This window comes from Brassica rapa, chromosome A03, assembly GCF_000309985.2.
Source record: "Brassica rapa cultivar Chiifu-401-42 chromosome A03, CAAS_Brap_v3.01, whole genome shotgun sequence".
Taxonomy (NCBI): domain Eukaryota; kingdom Viridiplantae; phylum Streptophyta; class Magnoliopsida; order Brassicales; family Brassicaceae; genus Brassica; species Brassica rapa.
In genome coordinates this window covers 3,541,915-3,557,552 of record NC_024797.2, presented here as the reverse complement: position 1 = coordinate 3,557,552, position 15,638 = coordinate 3,541,915, and the positions used below count along the sequence as shown (strand labels likewise).

The following is a 15,638-nucleotide window of genomic DNA, read 5'->3' as shown; positions in this document are numbered from 1 at the left end:
CTTCTTGTTGTCTTAATTTCTAAACCACAAACCCAAATCTACAATATTTCTCTAAAAAAGAAAACTTTCCAAAAATAGCAGTTTTTGAGAAAATTATTTAAAAACAACCTATTGATGAATAATTCTGAAAGAATACTCAAATATCCACAAATATTCTTGTTATCTTAATTTCTAAACCACAAACCCAAATCAACAATATTTCTCTAAAAAATGAAAACTTTCCAAAAATAGCAGTTTTTGAGAAAATTATTTAAAAATACAACCTATTGATGAATAATTCTGAAAGAATACTCAAATATCCACAAATATTCTTGTTATGTTTATTTCTAAACCACAAACCCAAATCTACAATATCTCTCTAAAAAATGAAAACTTTCCAAAAATAGCAGTTTTTGAGAAAATTATTTAAAAATACAACCTATTGATGAATAATTCTGAAAGAATACTCAAATATCCACAAATATTCTTGTTATGTTAATTTCTAAACCACAAACCCAAATTTATAATATTTCTCTAAAAATGAAAACTTTCTAAAAATAGCAGGTTTTGAGAAAAATTATTTAAAAATACAACCTATTGATGAATAATTCTGAAAAAATACTCAAATATCCACAAATATTCTTGTTATCTTAATTTCTAAACCACAAACCCAAATCTACAATATTTCTCAAAAAAATGAAAACTTTCCAAAAATAGTAGTTTTTGAGAAAATTATTTAAAAATATAACCTATTGATGAATAATTCTGAAAGAATACTCAAATATCCACAAATATTCTTGTTATCTTAATTTCTAAACCACAAACCCAAATCTACAATATTTCTCTAAAAATAGAAAATTTCTTAAAATTGCAGGTTTTGAAAAAATTATTTAAAAATACAACCTATTGGTGATCAATAGGTTTTATTTAAAATAAATCACAATCCCAAAGATGCGCAAGAAAACGACTTGAGACTTTGTATGAAGAGCTATTGTCAATTCTATAATTGCGTCGCGTTGACAAAACTTATATCAGTCATACATGAACATGATACAAATAGTTTACAAGAGGTTGTTGAAGTCATCCCCTTGTAGACTTTTCCCCATTCTTATATATATCTTTTCGTTCACTTTCCCCACTTTTATATCTATTTACTTATTTTGCCCCATAAATAGTGACGATTACACATAGACCTCTTTACTTTTGGATGTTTATATCAAACACACCCTCTATTTTTCAGTTCAATCTATCAAATTTTGTTTAAATCCTTTTTGGTTGATATCTACTACTCTTTCTAATTGGTAATTAGAATATTTAGTTCAGAAATTTCTTCATATTAAGATAATTTCATAGAATTTAAGGACTTATTTTAAATAATAAAAAATATCGGGGTTGTTTTATAAAATGTGGACTTATTAAATATGTCGGAATACCAAGTCATGTTCCTCCCTATTGCTGAAAAATTCAGAAACGCGGTGAGAGGGAGAGACATGATGTAAATCTCTCAGCTCCTTAAATTTCTCCTTTCTTTGGCTTCTCTTTCGTTTCCCAGAATCTCCACGAACCCTTAAAGATTGTTTCAACGTTCTTCTTTGACTCCTTGATCAAATCCATTTTCCTTTTCCTTCTTGATAATAATGTGTCCGTTGAGATTCCTATTGGTGTTCTTCTCTGCGGTTCTCGCCGGATATTTCGCGTGGAAGACGGTGAGCTCTTCGCCTGAAATCTCTCAGAACGACGACGACGGCTCACCGGTCGAATTGAATGAGAACAAGGACTCTGTTTCAAAAAGGTAATTGCTTTCCATGAGAATTCTGGTTTTCTAAATTCTGGGTTTTTTTCTAATTTATTTCATTCGATTTTAAGCAGAAGATTGAGAAAGGTTCTGGGTGTTCGTCGACATGGCCAGCGGCAAATACCTTTGAGGAATCTCAAGCTGATGAGCGAGAAAGCGATTTAGTTCAAAATGTCTTCCTTGTGCAGAAAGTTAAAGAAGAAGGTTCATATTATATGTTTAGATGAGTTCATAAAGTAACCCTCTGTTTTGTTCTAATACTCACCCTGAATTTTTTTGTAATTTTGATACTTGTGTTTGTAAATCTGGCAACAAAATTAATCAAAAGTTTGTACTAACTTTCAACCAATCTCTTCTCTTTACTATTCAATCATCAGATCATAAAAATTGCAATAAACAAGCAATATACAGCATGTGCGTCTTAATTATTTTCATATGTAAATCTCTCAGCTCCTTAAATTTCTCCTTTCTTTGGCTTTCTCTTTCGTTTCCCAGAATCTCCACGAACCCTTAAAGATTGTTCAACGTTTCTTCTTTGACTCCTTGAGATCAAATCCATTTTCCTTTTCCTTCTTGATAATAATGTGTCCGTTGAGATTCCTATTGGTGTTCTTCTCTGCGGTTCTCGCCGGATATTTCGCGTGGAAGACGGTGAGCTCTTCGCCTGAAATCATCTCAGACGACGACGACGGCTCACCGGTCGAATTGAATGAGAAACAAGGACTCTGTTTCAAAAAGGTAATTGCTTTCCATTGAGAATTCTGGTTTTCTAAATTTCTGGGTTTTTTTCTAATTTATTTCATTCGATTTTAAGCAGAAGATGGAGAAAGGGTTCTGGGTGTTCGTCGACATGGCCAGCGGCAAATACCTTTGGAGGAATCTCAAGCTGATGAGCGAGAAAGCGATTTAGTTCAAAATGTCTTCCTTGTGCAGAAAGTTAAAGAAGAAGGTTCATATTATATGTTTAGATGAGTTCATAAAGTAACCCTCTGTTTTGTTCTAATACTCACCCTGAATTTTTTTGTAATTTTGATACTTGTGTTTGTAAATCTGGCAACAAAATTAATCAAAAGTTTGTACTAACTTTCAACCAATCTCTTCTCTTTACTATTCAATCATCAGATCATAAAAATTGACATGTAGAGGAGGGTGAGCATGCCTAGCTAAATTGGAGCCAACCCACATAGCCACTACCACAAGATTACAAGAACCACCACACTCCACATGTAGACCAGCTGTAAATGATACTTCATGGCATCTTCATGAAGGTTACACCGGTTGATGTTTACACTGCATTCCAAGAATTAAGGCACTTAGATATTGAGTCATGGAAGGGAAGAAAAAAGCTTTTATAAGGAATAGTCACTTCGTAGGAACTATACACTTTGATCATATCAGGAACATTTTAATGCATGGTCGATTTTATAACCAATCAGTAATTGTATAATCTCGTGTACATCATCGTTCACAAAATTTACATTCGAAAAACAATGTAGAATTTATAAACATTATTTATTGAATTTCCTACATTCATACAGTATATATAAGAGCCTGTTTGGTAATTTAAACAGCACTAGACATTTTGGATCTGATGTTTTTATTATTCTAAACAGATATGGCTTGTGATCTCAAAGTGCATCATAGTATCCTCCAAAAGATATCTGAGCTCTTGCCACTGGAAGACCTTTCATCACAGAGATTGCTTCGTTTAGCTTTGTTGCATGCTTCACCACTTCATTCATTCGCTGCAATAGTGTAACATAATATAATTAGAAAGTATGAATTCAGTCATATAAATTAACTTCAAAAACAGTCATACAATCACAACGAGTTTGGAAATTTAAAAGAAGAAAGAGTCTGTTCCTTGACTAATTTAGATGGTTGATTAGTGTTCTTACATGCATAAATCTCCCATTAATCTATACCAGCTCGATCTCAAATAAAATATCTCTAACGTCTAAGGAACAATGACGTTTTCTAAAACGGATTCTAGTGTGACACTGACGCAGGAAAAGATAAACACAAAACGTGTAAAGAGAAAATAAGTATCTTCTCTACAATTATTTATTGTTCATTCACTTTAGACACGTAATTAGCCAACACCGCCCAAAACCATCCTTATCACTTTGGTCGAATCAAAGACACAAACCACTTTTCAGATCAAAAGGTTCCAGTTTAACAAAGTAAAGTTGTGTAAGTTAATTTGACCTTTAAACACTTAACTAATGAAAGAAGCATACCAAACCTAATAATCATTGGTAAATAGTCTTAATATATCCAAAAGATCAAAATCTCAAACCATTTTCTAATTTGAATTCATGGAACAAGATTCAATGTAATTTGAAATTGAAACTAATGATATCTGGTAAAAAGCACCACTAACCTAAGATGCACTTGGTTCTTTAACAGTACGCTATGGATTCAGAATCATATATTAAAAATTAAAATATTTACCTTATTATCATCAGAGTAAATCTGAAACCTGAGGATCTGGTTCTTATTCTTGTTCCGGCAACCTTTGATGCTATTGTTGTGTCCAAGGAAGAAGACACAGAGGGTGGCTGCAGCAGCAGCAACACCAAATGAGCATATAGCTCCTATTCCATGAAGACTCATCTTCCATAGATTCGTTCTTTCACCACATATGTTCTCATTTTCATCCCAATCAACCTCTTTCTTGCGCCTCAAGCCACCACTTTCTTCAACCTCTGTTCCCATCTCATCATGGTACTCTCCTCCCGAGACAGAGTGTTTCTCATCGTTCAGAGGCAGAGGACTTGTGCACCTCTCCGGTAAGTCTACTTTCATGTCGACAAATTCGTTTTCCTTCTCTGTTTTGAAGGTTATCCTCGGAGACGGAACAGAGTCCTGGTTCTTCTTGTGGTCTGTGTCGTCCACGGTGGACACGGGTTCCCAAGTTACGGGAACATGGAGGAGCTGAGTGGGGACCACTCTTCGATGGACTGTTTTTCCGACAGAATCTTGTGTTGGGCAGATGAAGTAATCCTCCATGTCGAAGTTGTTTTCGGTATTTCTAATGATCTTCATCGCTGCCTCATGATCCTCTTCATGATCGAGACCCTTGTAGGGATCTTTGGGGAGTAGTTCCCAATCTTCTAGATCCATCCCTTCCGAGTAAGAAAAATAAACAAGTAAAAAAAGATCTGTTTTGGGAGAGACCTCTCTCTCACACTCTCTCTTTGTTGTGAAGGAGGTTTCTAGATCCTTTAATAGAGTAAAGAAGAAGAGACTAAAAGAATATAGGTGAAACTGTAGATGTACTTAAATGTTTTTTTGTAGGTTTGGGCGCTGAGGTAAAGTCTTCTAGAGCTATCTATTTACACATGAAGTGACAAAAGAAGATGTTACTGTTTTTGGACCCACGTTAAGAAGTATCGATTGTCTTCTTTGACGAGATTACTTCTCAACCATTGGTTTTAAGAAAAATATTCAGTGATCAAATCATGTTTTAATTAGACATGAAGAATCTTTCAGTAGTACTAAGTTCTACTAATAAAAATTGGATGGTAGTTTTGAATTTATAGATTGAGACGTGTTTCTAGAGGACTAGAGAAGACGAGAGACTTCAAGTATAAGCTTTCGTATTTTTGAATAAGTTTCTAAAACTTTCAAGTACATTAACAAACTTTTGTAGTTAACACTTCCAATGAAAAAGGAAGCAGAGATTACGTGTGATACAAGTCACATATTTAAATTGTTTTTCAAGCGAGAAGAGGATAATAGGACAGTACTGGAGGTTGCTTCCTTGCAATTACAGGAAGAGATGGTAGAAAATTTTGGGTGAAGTCTTCTTTCACAAAACCAGTACATCTATAAATGTGAACTAAAAACTTCATTACTGAAAAATACATTGAATTACACTTTTGAAATATCTATAATACAAAATTTAAATAGATAATTTTAAATCTACCAAACACTAACATCTATTAGTTTTTTGGGCTTATTTGTCAAATAAGCAAAAAAATTTTGGAAATTAGATTTTGGGAAAGAGAGTAGAGAGAGATAGGAAGAGAAAGTAGGAGAGAGAGTGGAATTTTGGTTATTTTAGTGAATCATAGTTTTTTTTAGTGTTATTGACTTAATTTCCCATAGTTTTTTTTACCAACCCCATTTGTTATATTTTATTTTGCTTCACCTTATTGTTCTGCTTTTGTCTTCTGTTGCCTACTTTATAAACATGGGAGAATCAGGAGGTTACTTCCCTTGATTTTGGGCTTTAAAATAAATCAGTTTAAAGCTGAAATTAACTTTAACCTTTAGTTAAAGCTAAATCGCAAGCCATCATAAAACTATTATAGAAAATAGATTCAGAATTGCATATTGTTGACTGAAAAAGATTCCCAAGTGGAAAAGATCTTAAGAGAACGATTCAACTCTCTACACACATACGCAAAAAACGACATGGAAACAAAACTTCAACATGTGAACCAGAGTGATCCACAAGTCGACAGGTTTCTTTCACATATAATACCGACCCAAGTGTCAACCTCTAGCACCAATTAAACCAGACCGTTGATATATCAATCCATATAGAAAAAATGTGTAAGGAAAACGAAGTGGAACGAGAACAAGAATATTCAAGAACGGAAGATTAATATTCACAAATAAGCAAAACATGATTTACATACAGAGACAAGAACTCCAAAGTTGAAAAAAAAAACATGTCCACAAAAAGAAAAGTAATTAAACTAAGCTCATCAGTAGTACCCTTTTAAGCTGAATGTGAAGTAGATTTCCCTAGCGAGACAGATGCAAGTGCATTCTTTGCTCTTTCTTGGAAGTCCCTTGTTTTGGTAAGCCTCTGTTTAATCCACAGCCTCCTCACATCGATCATGTGCAGCGCACGGCCAAAGAGCAGGCTAGTCTCACCGAGTATTCCCAAGCTCAGATGCGGAACATGAGCTGCCCATAACGTTTTCAAGCGCGCTCCCATGATGGGGAAGATCAAAATTGCCAGTTTCAAAGACAGAAACATCAGTGCAAGTACCAAATATGGATCTCTTTCTGCTATCTCTCTGATAGATGAACCGTTGTGTAGCCATTTGATCAAGTTAGGTTCAGCTTCATCCACATACTGAACGGGTTTAAGACCTGTAAAGCCAGAGAGATACAACGAAAATGAGCTTACTACAGCAGAACTTGAACTGATTGTTTTGTCCATGCCTTCAGGTCTTACCTGTTGTATGTTGGTAAAACTGAATTAGGGATGCAAGATCCTTTGGACCAATGTATCGCATCTTCAGTGTTTGGTTCACCATCAGGATTGAAGGCAAGCTATGGATACCATACCTAGAAAAGACCCTGCCAATAGTGAGATCAGTTAACAAGGACCTAAGAAGATGCCAAAAATAATACTCTATAGCAGAAGTTGGTTCGTACGATGGTAAAGCCTGAGATTGCTCAACAACCAGGTGTCCTATGTGGGGAAACATTGAACTCAGAGCTTCAAACTTTGGGCGTACTAAACTTGAGAACGGGCACCGAGGGGAATAAAATAGTATGGAAGTATAAGCATTTCCATGGTTATGTACATCCACGAGTCTGTCTAGCAAGTCTCCATCCACCTGCGTTACCAGAAACATAAATTTAGATACTTTTTAAGATACAAAATCAAGCCCACATCCAAGTCCATACCCATATGGATAAGAACACACACGTTTATTAATTTCGCTATGTCACATTTGGTTCATTTAAAAGTTAAGACTTTGAACCTAATATTGTGCAAAGGACATGTTTGAATTCTGTTGGTAACTCGTTGCTCCACAAATAAGGGAATGCATTGAACATTTAAGTATATTGCGGTCTTGAGAAAAAAGAGATCCTAAATATTAAAGAAACAAGACAGTGTGATCATGATAAGTCAAAAAGACATAATAGTTATTTAGACTTGTCCCTCCTGAACAATCCAACGACTTAAGTTGATTATTCTACTCCAGCTAACAATTTATTTTTCTAAGGGCAATTTAACTGCAGGTAGACCACTAAAAGATCTCCTCTCTTATGAATAATAGCTCATAAAAATTTGAAAAGTGAAAAAGACAATCAGAGACCTCGAGTTAAAAGTGGGGCAAAGGTTAAGCATGAGTGAAGCTAATCTACAAGGCCTATACCGTTTTTCTTAAGAATAGTGTGAACTTGTATGAACCTACAGTTTCTCTTAAATTAAAGCTACAACAAATTTTTTTTTTTTGAAAAAGAGACGTGTTGTCAGAGACATGACAAAGCAAGCAAAAGTTGAATCATTGCATATCACACTAGTCCAAGAGTTATAATCTGAGCTTCAAGAGATGGTAAGTCTACGCAGCAGCAGCTTATTCTACTCGAAGCACATAATCAAACTCTTAAGACAGAAACGCAACAAGCCCGACACTCATCAAACATATCTATCCTCTATCAAACAAATATCTGGAACATTAAAGTAGAAAATGATAACGTACCTCTAAAGGAGGTCTGGGATAGAGAAAAAGAGGACACTTTCTCTCGATTCCGCATCGGAACACCTCGAGTTCATCATGATGATCGCAAACGTCAACGGAGGAAGCCAACCGGGAAGGTAAGCATGTCCCAGCTATCACACAGAGGAGGAGGAGGAGCATGGAGACCCGGAAATTCATTAACTTATGACCAAGAAGAAAGAAAATCTAAATCTAGGGCAAAAGAGAGAGATCGAATTTCCTAAATCGCTAAGCTTTGATTAGGGTCACCGATTAAGGACAAGAGCACAAATGCTGAAGCAAATGATACAGAGAAACAAAGGTTACAACGACGGCAAGAAGAACAAAAAAAAATTGAAAAAAGAAGAACAGGAGATAAAAAAACTTGTCTGAAAATATCTAAAAGGGGAAGTCTCAGATCCGGGGAGAATGTCGTAAAGTTTTTATTGCCTGCCACTTGTTTGTTTCTTTGGTTGCGGAAATAACAGATCGGACCCGCCAAAGTCAATTACGTTGACATATTATTCAACGAAACCCAATTAAGGCCCATTAGTTATACTTAATAGGCCCATTAGTAATACTTTTGACCAGAGAAGTAGAGTCAAAAGGTTCTTCCTCTTACACGCTCTGTCTTCTTCCTCCTCCTTGGTTAGAGATATTTAGGGCTTTGAAGCCGAACGCCTGAAGTTACTAAAATCGAGCAAAAAATGGAGATTGCGGAGCGTAGGGACGAGGAGATGAGAGAATCTGGAAACATGGAGAACATAAAGTCAGACTCTTTTTCCGATGAACGCTACTCTCGCGACCTCAAAGCTGGTCTTCACCCTCTACGGGTTCGTCCTCTAATTCTTTACATCCATTTGATTCTAAATTTGAATCTGATCCTAGCTGAAACTTTGCTGCATCGAAGTTTCCTATTCTGAATCTATATTTCTTGAGGTTTTTTTTGTGAAATTTAGGTTTTTGCAATAGATGATTCGATAGTGATTTTAGAGAATATGAGATCTTTGCTAACTTTTTTGAGTCTGCTTAAGTTAAAGTATACATTTTGTTTTCATTTTGGAAACTTTTTTGCAGTACAAGTTTGCGATTTGGTACACCCGGCGAACACCAGGGGTCAGGAGCCAGACTTCTTACGAGGATAACATTAAGAAGATTGTTGATTTCAGCACGGTAAGCAGCAGCTCGAAAACATTTCTAATGAAAGTAACATTCTTGAAACTGTTTTGCATTCTTATCTTGTTGATTTACTGAGATATAAATTTTGGTTACTTAGGTTGAAGGGTTTTGGGCATGCTACTGTCACCTTGCTCGTTCTTCTCTCTTGCCTAGTCCTACAGATCTTCATTTCTTTAAAGATGGCATTCGCCCCTTGTGGGAGGTACGTATGTGTTTCCATATGTTATAGGAATACACATCAAAAGTTGCATGTCCTAAGATAAGTTCATCTCCATCAGGATTCTGCCAACTGCAATGGAGGAAAGTGGATCATACGTTTCTCCAAAGTTGTCTCTGCTCGCTTCTGGGAGGATCTGGTTAGTTTGTTTTTCTTGTGGTTGGCACTTCTATTGAGCATTGACATCATTCAAAAGGAACCTTTTTGTAAATGTTTTTCCCTAAGTTGTCCACTTTCATGTTTCTGTATGCCCCTGTTCGATTTATTTGTTTTTCTTCAGCTTCTTGCGTTGGTAGGCGACCAGCTTGATGATGCTGACAATATCTGTGGGGCAGTACTGAGTGTCCGCTTCAACGAGGACATTATTAGTGTGTGGAATCGCAATGCTTCTGATCATCAGGTGAGAAAACTACTATCCACTATAAGATCTCTCTTTTGGCTGGTAATTAGACAGTGCAATCTCTTCCGTGAACAGGCGGTGATGGGTTTGAGAGACTCAATCAAGCGGCACTTGAAGCTACCTCATTCATATGTTATGGAATACAAGCCACACGATGCTTCTCTTCGCGACAACTCCTCTTACAGGAACACATGGATGAGAGGATAGATAGGTTCAAAGTCTGACACGTGATGTGGAGAAAGATTTGGGTAGCTCTCTTGCAACCTGGGAAGACGTATGGACTGAACCCCCGTTTCCGGTAGTATCAATGGCTTACGATCTCAGCATTGAAAATCCTCTCTACTTGTGTGTAATCATATCGTTTTCTTGTTTCTAGATATTGTTGTGACCTTCAAATGGTTTGCACTTTGCAGTGTTGTTTGAAACTATAATGATTCAAATAAAACTTGAGCTCACATACTGGTTTTACATTTTTATGACTTGCGTCTCCAACAGTAAGTCAATATACAGTTTCAATATGTATATATTAGAATTTAGAACTCGTTCGCCTACTTTCCTGTTGATTTGCGAAGCTAGTGTCCTTCTGCACGTTAACAACGCCAAGAGATCATGATTCTTGTTTCATATCATCATCAATAGAGCACAGCATGAACCTAAGAACGGTGGTGGTGGATACCTGACGAGACAACTAAATGAAAACTAGATACAATGGTTACTATTGAGATTTGACCTTTAAACTTCTACTGCTTACTTTGTACATAGTGAGTGACATTGGAGCATACAAATCTCTTTAGATATTAAAAAAGGAGCCACCGCTCTTAGATTACCTTTCCCATGAGCTTCCTTCCATCGGTTCTTTATTTTAGTAATTGATGTAATGTTGATTGGATTAAATTGAAATGTTTATTGGTTAAGAGCCAAAAATAGATTCGAACCGGAAGTAAAACCCTCAGTTAAGACAAATTAGATTACCGAACCAAATGAGTGGAATGGATTAAACGCAGCAAAAGCGAAAGACAAAAAAAGATATCCGGATAATTGTTCGGGAGTTTGAACCCGACGTGAATCGAACACGCAACCTTCTGATCTGGAGTCAGACGCGCTACCATTGCGCCACGGATCCGGATGCTTTAAAGCCACACTTATATTTATTAGACAAGATTAAACTATAGTTACGGTTCAGTGCTGTGGTATTACGTTTTCAAAGATTGATACAACATGTATTGCCATGATCGTATCGATTAAATGACAAAGGAACTCAACATTATCGGAAAAGATTCATATATATACAATGAATAAGCCTACTTCTAATTCAAAGAACAAAAATGGTAGACAATCATCATTGAAGCTGAGAAGTCACATTGATGAAAGTATCTTCAGGACAAGGTATCGTTAAACCGCCCATTGGATGATTGAACCCAAACTCTTCTTCAGATTTACTTAGTAGGGCTTGAAACGAAGGCTGGCTCAGGTATGAGATTGGCACCACATATCTCTTCTTCTGGCTTTCTCCTACGTACACCGCAAGAAACCCTTTTGGCGCTGCCGAGGTTGCTCTGCTAAAAATCTTTTTTGCACTGAAGAGACTTCTCACCAAAGCCATTTCTATAGTTTTTTTGTCTGAAATATTTTTAAAAGCTTTTGAAGAGATGTATGAAAATATTTCAAGTTTTTGTGTTGCTTGTTGTTGGTTGATGAATTATAGAATGGGTAATGTGTATATATATCAGTGAATGAGTTGCAGCCTCTCTTGAAAAATCTTTAAAACTTGTGGTCTTTGAAACGTGGGACATAGTAGAACAGAGTTGCACATGGTTCTGTCTTAAGCATTTGGAAAAGTTTAGTTTAATGCAACTTGATTTGATGAGTGTAGGACAATAAACTAAAAACAAACTCCATATGCGATTCACAAGGTCTTGTTTTCTCACTGTTTGTTTAGATAATACATATGCTATTGTCAATAATAAAGACACGCAAGTTTATGTTTTTCATGTTCTATGGTGATCACATTCTCTCATCTCTGTGGTCTAAATGTATTTTAATTAATAATAACTCAAAGTGGGGACTTGAAGTTTCTCAACAACTGAACAACAAGTCTCTCTCACAGGTCAAGTTGTTCTTTGATTATATACACAGATATGATCACACATTATAGTTGTAATTCAACAAAGATTAATCTTCCACTAGAGGGGTCAGTGTTTTGGTTCGTGTGAAGTCACAGTCGGCGACAAAGTTGCTGAGAGATAAGACAGGAGGACAAAGGCATGTGCTAAGTTCCCTTCTTAAGCTAGAGATTAAGGCATAAACTTTTTTCAAGTACACCATTGTTATGATCTTACTATAAGTACGTGGGTACTGAGTCCTTAACAACAATCTCTCACTTGTACTATTCCAGGAGAAGAAGATACATTCCAGTTTCATAACTTTATTGGAAACAAAGAAGAGCTACAAGAGAAACAAAAAGTAACTCTCAAGTAACAGAACTCAAATGAAGCTTTAGCTTGAACCAAGGAAGCTTTTGACAAGCTGAGCCACAGAATCAGCCAAAGAATCAGCATCCTCTTGTGTCGACGCCTCTGCATATACTCTCACAACATCTTCTGTACCTGATGGCCTTATGAAAGCTCTGCCACGCTTGTACTTCCTAATCTCACCATTAATAGCATCCTGTATCCCCAAAGGTCTCAGCGCCTCGGTCTCTTCCCTCGTGGTCACAACCGCTGTTCTATCCGGAACTTCAACCTTAACCTGTCTGCTAGGAAGATCCTTATACAGCTCATGCCACTTCTGCACCGACCACCCCATATGTCGCAGCACCACTTCAACCAATAACAACCCACTTATAGCATCACCAACCGCTTGGTTAATCAGCTTACTCACCGCCACTAGCCTAGAAACCGCATTGTACTCATCAGACCCTTCACTCAGACCCTTCCGCTTGTCAACTAACAACGAAACATAATCTTCCGAGAAGAGTATAGTCCCATGACCATTAGCTTCGAAGTAGATCCCAACATCAAACTCCGCCGCCTTCTTATGTAAACGCTTCACACCAGTCTTCGCGAAAACAACCTCTAACCCCAAACCTTTTAAGTAATCCGTCGACGCACCGTTTGCGTAAGCCGTCTGCACAACACCAAGACGACAACACCCATCATCAAGAACGTTTAGCTGCTCTTTGACGAAGAGAGCAAACAAAGAGAGAATCTTATCACCGTCTAGCAACTCAATCTTCTTCTCACCAGAAGAAACGTAAAAGTAAACTAACCTATCAGCATCACCGTCGAAGCTAACACACCTCAGGCCAACGTCGTTAACCCCAAACCCTAAAGGCACAACCTTTTCCTTCTGAACGAAGTCAGCACCTACGATTTCGTTAAGCACACCACCATCTCTCCCCGTGTTACGAATCTCGATATCTAAATTACGTAAATACCCTTTTAAAACTTCCATCTTCTCCCCTCCCACACCATTAGCACCGTCTAAAACCAACTTGCTACTACTACTCTTGTTAAAAGGGATCAAATCAATCAAACACTTAAACGACGTCGTTAGACTCTCGAAGTAAGCCTTCTCCGTTGCGTTGAGACCTTTGTTCTTAGCTCTAACCATCCAATGCAGCTGAGGAGTAGTCAACCGCGACGCATCCCGAAACAGAGGAGACTCCGATCTCAGCAGCTCGGAGGAGGGCTTCACCGCTAGGTCTAGTATCTCTCGCCAACCACACCTCTCCTTTACCGTCTCCGATTGAAATCTCTTCTCTTTCGACGAACTCTCTGATCAAAGCTACGAGCTTTTGAGGAGAAGAAGCGTTGGCGATCTGATCCGCGAAGGGCTCCCATTCCTGGGAGAGCATTCCGCCGGATGGGTCGGAGACTTTGACGCCGTTGTCGGAGACTTTGTTTTGGGAGGCTGTGATCATGAGCCCGATGGTGGAGGGTGCGAGCTTGAGGGAGCGGAGAGATGAGAGGATGCCGACTCTGTAGACGGTGGAGGCTAGGAGCGTTGCGTCGCCGCGGAAGCCGGCTGTTCCGTAGGAAAGTTTGAGGCTTTGAGGGATTGGGAAGAGGTCGGATGATTTGAGGAGGGAGGCGATTTGGGTCTCGTCCATGGCGTTCGTTAGCGAGAGAGAGAGAGAGTGGAGAGAGAGCGTAAAGGAAGCATTTTTATTTGACTTTGTATATATACTCCACGTGCCTTCTCTCTCTTGTTTCGATCATGACCGTCCGATGAACAGATCGGCGTTCTTTAGAATTAAAGACAGTTCATGTGACACACACCGTCACTATCTCATCTTTTAGACATATGCTCATTGCACATTAGGAGCTTAACAACTGGCTAAAAAATGCAAAGAGAAATGTTACACTAGTCTATAGTGGGTAGAGCTTTATATGTACCACAATGGTGACAAGAAAGAAACTAAATCTATAGAGTGAGATGTGTGTTTTGGATATGCGAGGTGAGATCAGCTAAGGTTTCTTCACTGGATGGGATTGTTTGTCTAGGTTTTGGCAAAGATATTCACATGAATGTGACAGCCTTACAGGTTAGTCTCGCTTACCTTTCAATCAATTTAAAGTTTCACTCCATGGGATCATGTCCTTTGAAAATTATTGTGTCCTTCTTGTTCTCTTGGTACGCTACTGAAGGTCCCACACTACCACTACATCATTAAGAAACAAAACCTGCTAACGGTTTATTATAGACGAGAGAGAAGACTGCAATATCTCAGTTTTATAAATTATGAAGACACTGAGGAAACAAACCCTTGTGAAATACATATAATGTTTTGAATAGCTTTCATTGATTGTCATATCTTGAAAACAAAACCATGTGAAACTCTGTTCTTGCATGTCCCACGCTCGTAGTATTAGACCACAGTTTCATTAATTCCAGGGTGGTTTCAACTCTTTCATTGATCTATTTATACATCCAGAAACAGAACCAATTCTTCACATCACCAAGTAGTGCAAAAGCTTGACTCTCAGAACTTAACTTCTTATCCTCAACACATCTTCAATTAAAATTTTCAAAGACTAGAAATGGCTTTAATGAGAGGACTCTTGGCTGCAAAGAAGATCTTAAGCCGCTCTGTGATGGCCACTACACCAAAAGGGTTTCTTGCGGTGTATGTTGGCGAGGACCAGGTCCAGAAGAAGAGATATATAGTTCCTGTCTCATATTTGAGCCAGCCTTCGTTTCAAGCTCTGCTCAGTAAGTCTGAAGAAGAGTTTGGGTTTGATCATCCAATGGGTGGCTTAACCATTCCTTGTCCTGAAGATACGTTCATCAACGTGACTTCTGGGCTAAAGGGAAGATGATCCGAGGAGATAGAGAGATTTAACGTTGTCTACTCCTGAGTTAGAGATAAATTATTCAATGTAAATAGGTCAACCTTTTCCCTCGTTCTTCCTGAGAAAAAGAGTTGTTCAAGAGGTTACAAAGCTCAAAGTAAATGAAATTTCTGTTGTAAAAGTGTTCTATGCTAATTGAAGAAAGGTTTTTAAAAATATAATTCATCTTGAAAACTTGGATTGCTCGAGTGTGAATCAATGAAATGAGTTGAAACATGTTTGTCTACACTAACAGGTTTACCATGTTGCTCTTTTCATA

The 15,638-nt window shown here is 37.5% G+C and overlaps 7 protein-coding genes, 1 non-coding gene and 1 pseudogene across 9 annotated transcripts; 4 read left to right on the top strand and 5 right to left on the bottom strand.

Moving 5' to 3' along the window:
* The first annotated feature begins 777 nt into the window (after positions 1–777).
* On the top strand, positions 778–1,904 carry LOC103856286. The gene is made up of 2 exons (XM_033287170.1): positions 778–1,771; positions 1,862–1,904. Exons 1-2 carry the CDS (start codon positions 1,617–1,619, stop codon positions 1,902–1,904), a joined length of 198 nt encoding a protein of 65 aa, XP_033143061.1. The 5' UTR covers positions 778–1,616.
* Positions 1,905–2,212: 308 nt separating this feature from the next.
* Positions 2,213–2,868, top strand: LOC117132546. The gene is made up of 2 exons (XM_033287169.1): positions 2,213–2,512; positions 2,592–2,868. Exons 1-2 carry the CDS (start codon positions 2,357–2,359, stop codon positions 2,682–2,684), a joined length of 249 nt encoding a protein of 82 aa, XP_033143060.1. The 5' UTR covers positions 2,213–2,356; the 3' UTR covers positions 2,685–2,868.
* A 309-nt stretch (positions 2,869–3,177) lies between these two features.
* On the bottom strand, positions 3,178–5,177 carry LOC103856287. The gene is made up of 2 exons (XM_009133389.3): positions 4,229–5,177; positions 3,178–3,519 (listed from the first exon to the last, which is right to left on the bottom strand). Exons 1-2 carry the CDS (start codon positions 4,898–4,900, stop codon positions 3,403–3,405), a joined length of 789 nt encoding a protein of 262 aa, XP_009131637.1. The 5' UTR covers positions 4,901–5,177; the 3' UTR covers positions 3,178–3,402.
* Positions 5,178–6,352: 1,175 nt separating this feature from the next.
* LOC103856288 (5'-adenylylsulfate reductase-like 7) lies at positions 6,353–8,647 on the bottom strand. 2 transcript variants are annotated; one of them, XM_009133390.3, is made up of 4 exons: positions 8,233–8,647; positions 7,175–7,359; positions 6,972–7,096; positions 6,353–6,886 (listed from the first exon to the last, which is right to left on the bottom strand). In XM_009133390.3, the coding sequence occupies exons 1-4, from the start codon at positions 8,407–8,409 to the stop codon at positions 6,507–6,509; spliced, it is 867 nt and encodes a 288-aa protein (XP_009131638.1). In that variant the 5' UTR covers positions 8,410–8,647; the 3' UTR covers positions 6,353–6,506. The 2 variants fall into 2 exon arrangements, with proteins under 2 accessions (XP_009131638.1, XP_009131639.1); XM_009133391.3 differs by having other exon boundaries at positions 6,972–7,084.
* A 145-nt stretch (positions 8,648–8,792) lies between these two features.
* On the top strand, positions 8,793–10,499 carry LOC103856289 (eukaryotic translation initiation factor NCBP). The gene is made up of 6 exons (XM_009133392.3): positions 8,793–9,062; positions 9,307–9,402; positions 9,506–9,610; positions 9,687–9,764; positions 9,906–10,025; positions 10,101–10,499. Exons 1-6 carry the CDS (start codon positions 8,937–8,939, stop codon positions 10,230–10,232), a joined length of 657 nt encoding a protein of 218 aa, XP_009131640.1. The 5' UTR covers positions 8,793–8,936; the 3' UTR covers positions 10,233–10,499.
* Positions 10,500–11,076: 577 nt separating this feature from the next.
* On the bottom strand, positions 11,077–11,148 carry TRNAW-CCA. Its single transcript has one exon. It is a non-coding gene; the product is annotated as a tRNA-Trp (tRNA).
* Positions 11,149–11,192: 44 nt separating this feature from the next.
* LOC103856290 (auxin-responsive protein SAUR21) lies at positions 11,193–11,894 on the bottom strand. Its single transcript, XM_009133393.3, has one exon. The coding sequence runs from the start codon at positions 11,626–11,628 to the stop codon at positions 11,365–11,367; it is 264 nt and encodes an 87-aa protein (XP_009131641.1). The 5' UTR covers positions 11,629–11,894; the 3' UTR covers positions 11,193–11,364.
* A 425-nt stretch (positions 11,895–12,319) lies between these two features.
* LOC103856283 lies at positions 12,320–14,183 on the bottom strand (annotated as a pseudogene).
* An 834-nt stretch (positions 14,184–15,017) lies between these two features.
* LOC103856282 (auxin-responsive protein SAUR21-like) lies at positions 15,018–15,595 on the top strand. Its single transcript, XM_009133383.3, has one exon. It carries the CDS (start codon positions 15,068–15,070, stop codon positions 15,344–15,346), a length of 279 nt encoding a protein of 92 aa, XP_009131631.1. The 5' UTR covers positions 15,018–15,067; the 3' UTR covers positions 15,347–15,595.
* Positions 15,596–15,638: the final 43 nt, after the last annotated feature.

Bases quoted from the DNA above. Each gene is read 5' to 3' on its own strand.
- LOC103856290 (XM_009133393.3), bottom strand. From the start codon at position 11,628: ATGGCTTTGGTGAGAAGTCTCTTCAGTGCAAAAAAGATTTTTAGCAGA.
- LOC103856286 (XM_033287170.1), top strand. From the start codon at position 1,617: ATGTGTCCGTTGAGATTCCTATTGGTGTTCTTCTCTGCGGTTCTCGCC. The intron at 1,772-1,861 runs GTAATTGCTTTC...AGATTGAGAAAG, and splicing joins AAGGACTCTGTTTCAAAAAG to GTTCTGGGTGTTCGTCGACA.
- LOC103856287 (XM_009133389.3), bottom strand. From the start codon at position 4,900: ATGGATCTAGAAGATTGGGAACTACTCCCCAAAGATCCCTACAAGGGT. The intron at 3,520-4,228 runs GTAAATATTTTA...ACACTATTGCAG, and splicing joins TTTACTCTGATGATAATAAG to CGAATGAATGAAGTGGTGAA.
- LOC103856289 (XM_009133392.3), top strand. From the start codon at position 8,937: ATGGAGATTGCGGAGCGTAGGGACGAGGAGATGAGAGAATCTGGAAAC. The intron at 9,403-9,505 runs GTAAGCAGCAGC...TTGGTTACTTAG, and splicing joins AGATTGTTGATTTCAGCACG to GTTGAAGGGTTTTGGGCATG. The intron at 10,026-10,100 runs GTGAGAAAACTA...TTCCGTGAACAG, and splicing joins GCAATGCTTCTGATCATCAG to GCGGTGATGGGTTTGAGAGA.
- LOC117132546 (XM_033287169.1), top strand. From the start codon at position 2,357: ATGTGTCCGTTGAGATTCCTATTGGTGTTCTTCTCTGCGGTTCTCGCC. The intron at 2,513-2,591 runs GTAATTGCTTTC...GATTTTAAGCAG, and splicing joins AAGGACTCTGTTTCAAAAAG to AAGATGGAGAAAGGGTTCTG.
- LOC103856288 (XM_009133390.3), bottom strand. From the start codon at position 8,409: ATGAATTTCCGGGTCTCCATGCTCCTCCTCCTCCTCTGTGTGATAGCT. The intron at 7,360-8,232 runs GTACGTTATCAT...CTGGTAACGCAG, and splicing joins ATCCCAGACCTCCTTTAGAG to GTGGATGGAGACTTGCTAGA. The intron at 6,887-6,971 runs GTAAGACCTGAA...CTGGCTTTACAG, and splicing joins GTTTTACCAACATACAACAG to GTCTTAAACCCGTTCAGTAT.
- LOC103856282 (XM_009133383.3), top strand. From the start codon at position 15,068: ATGGCTTTAATGAGAGGACTCTTGGCTGCAAAGAAGATCTTAAGCCGC.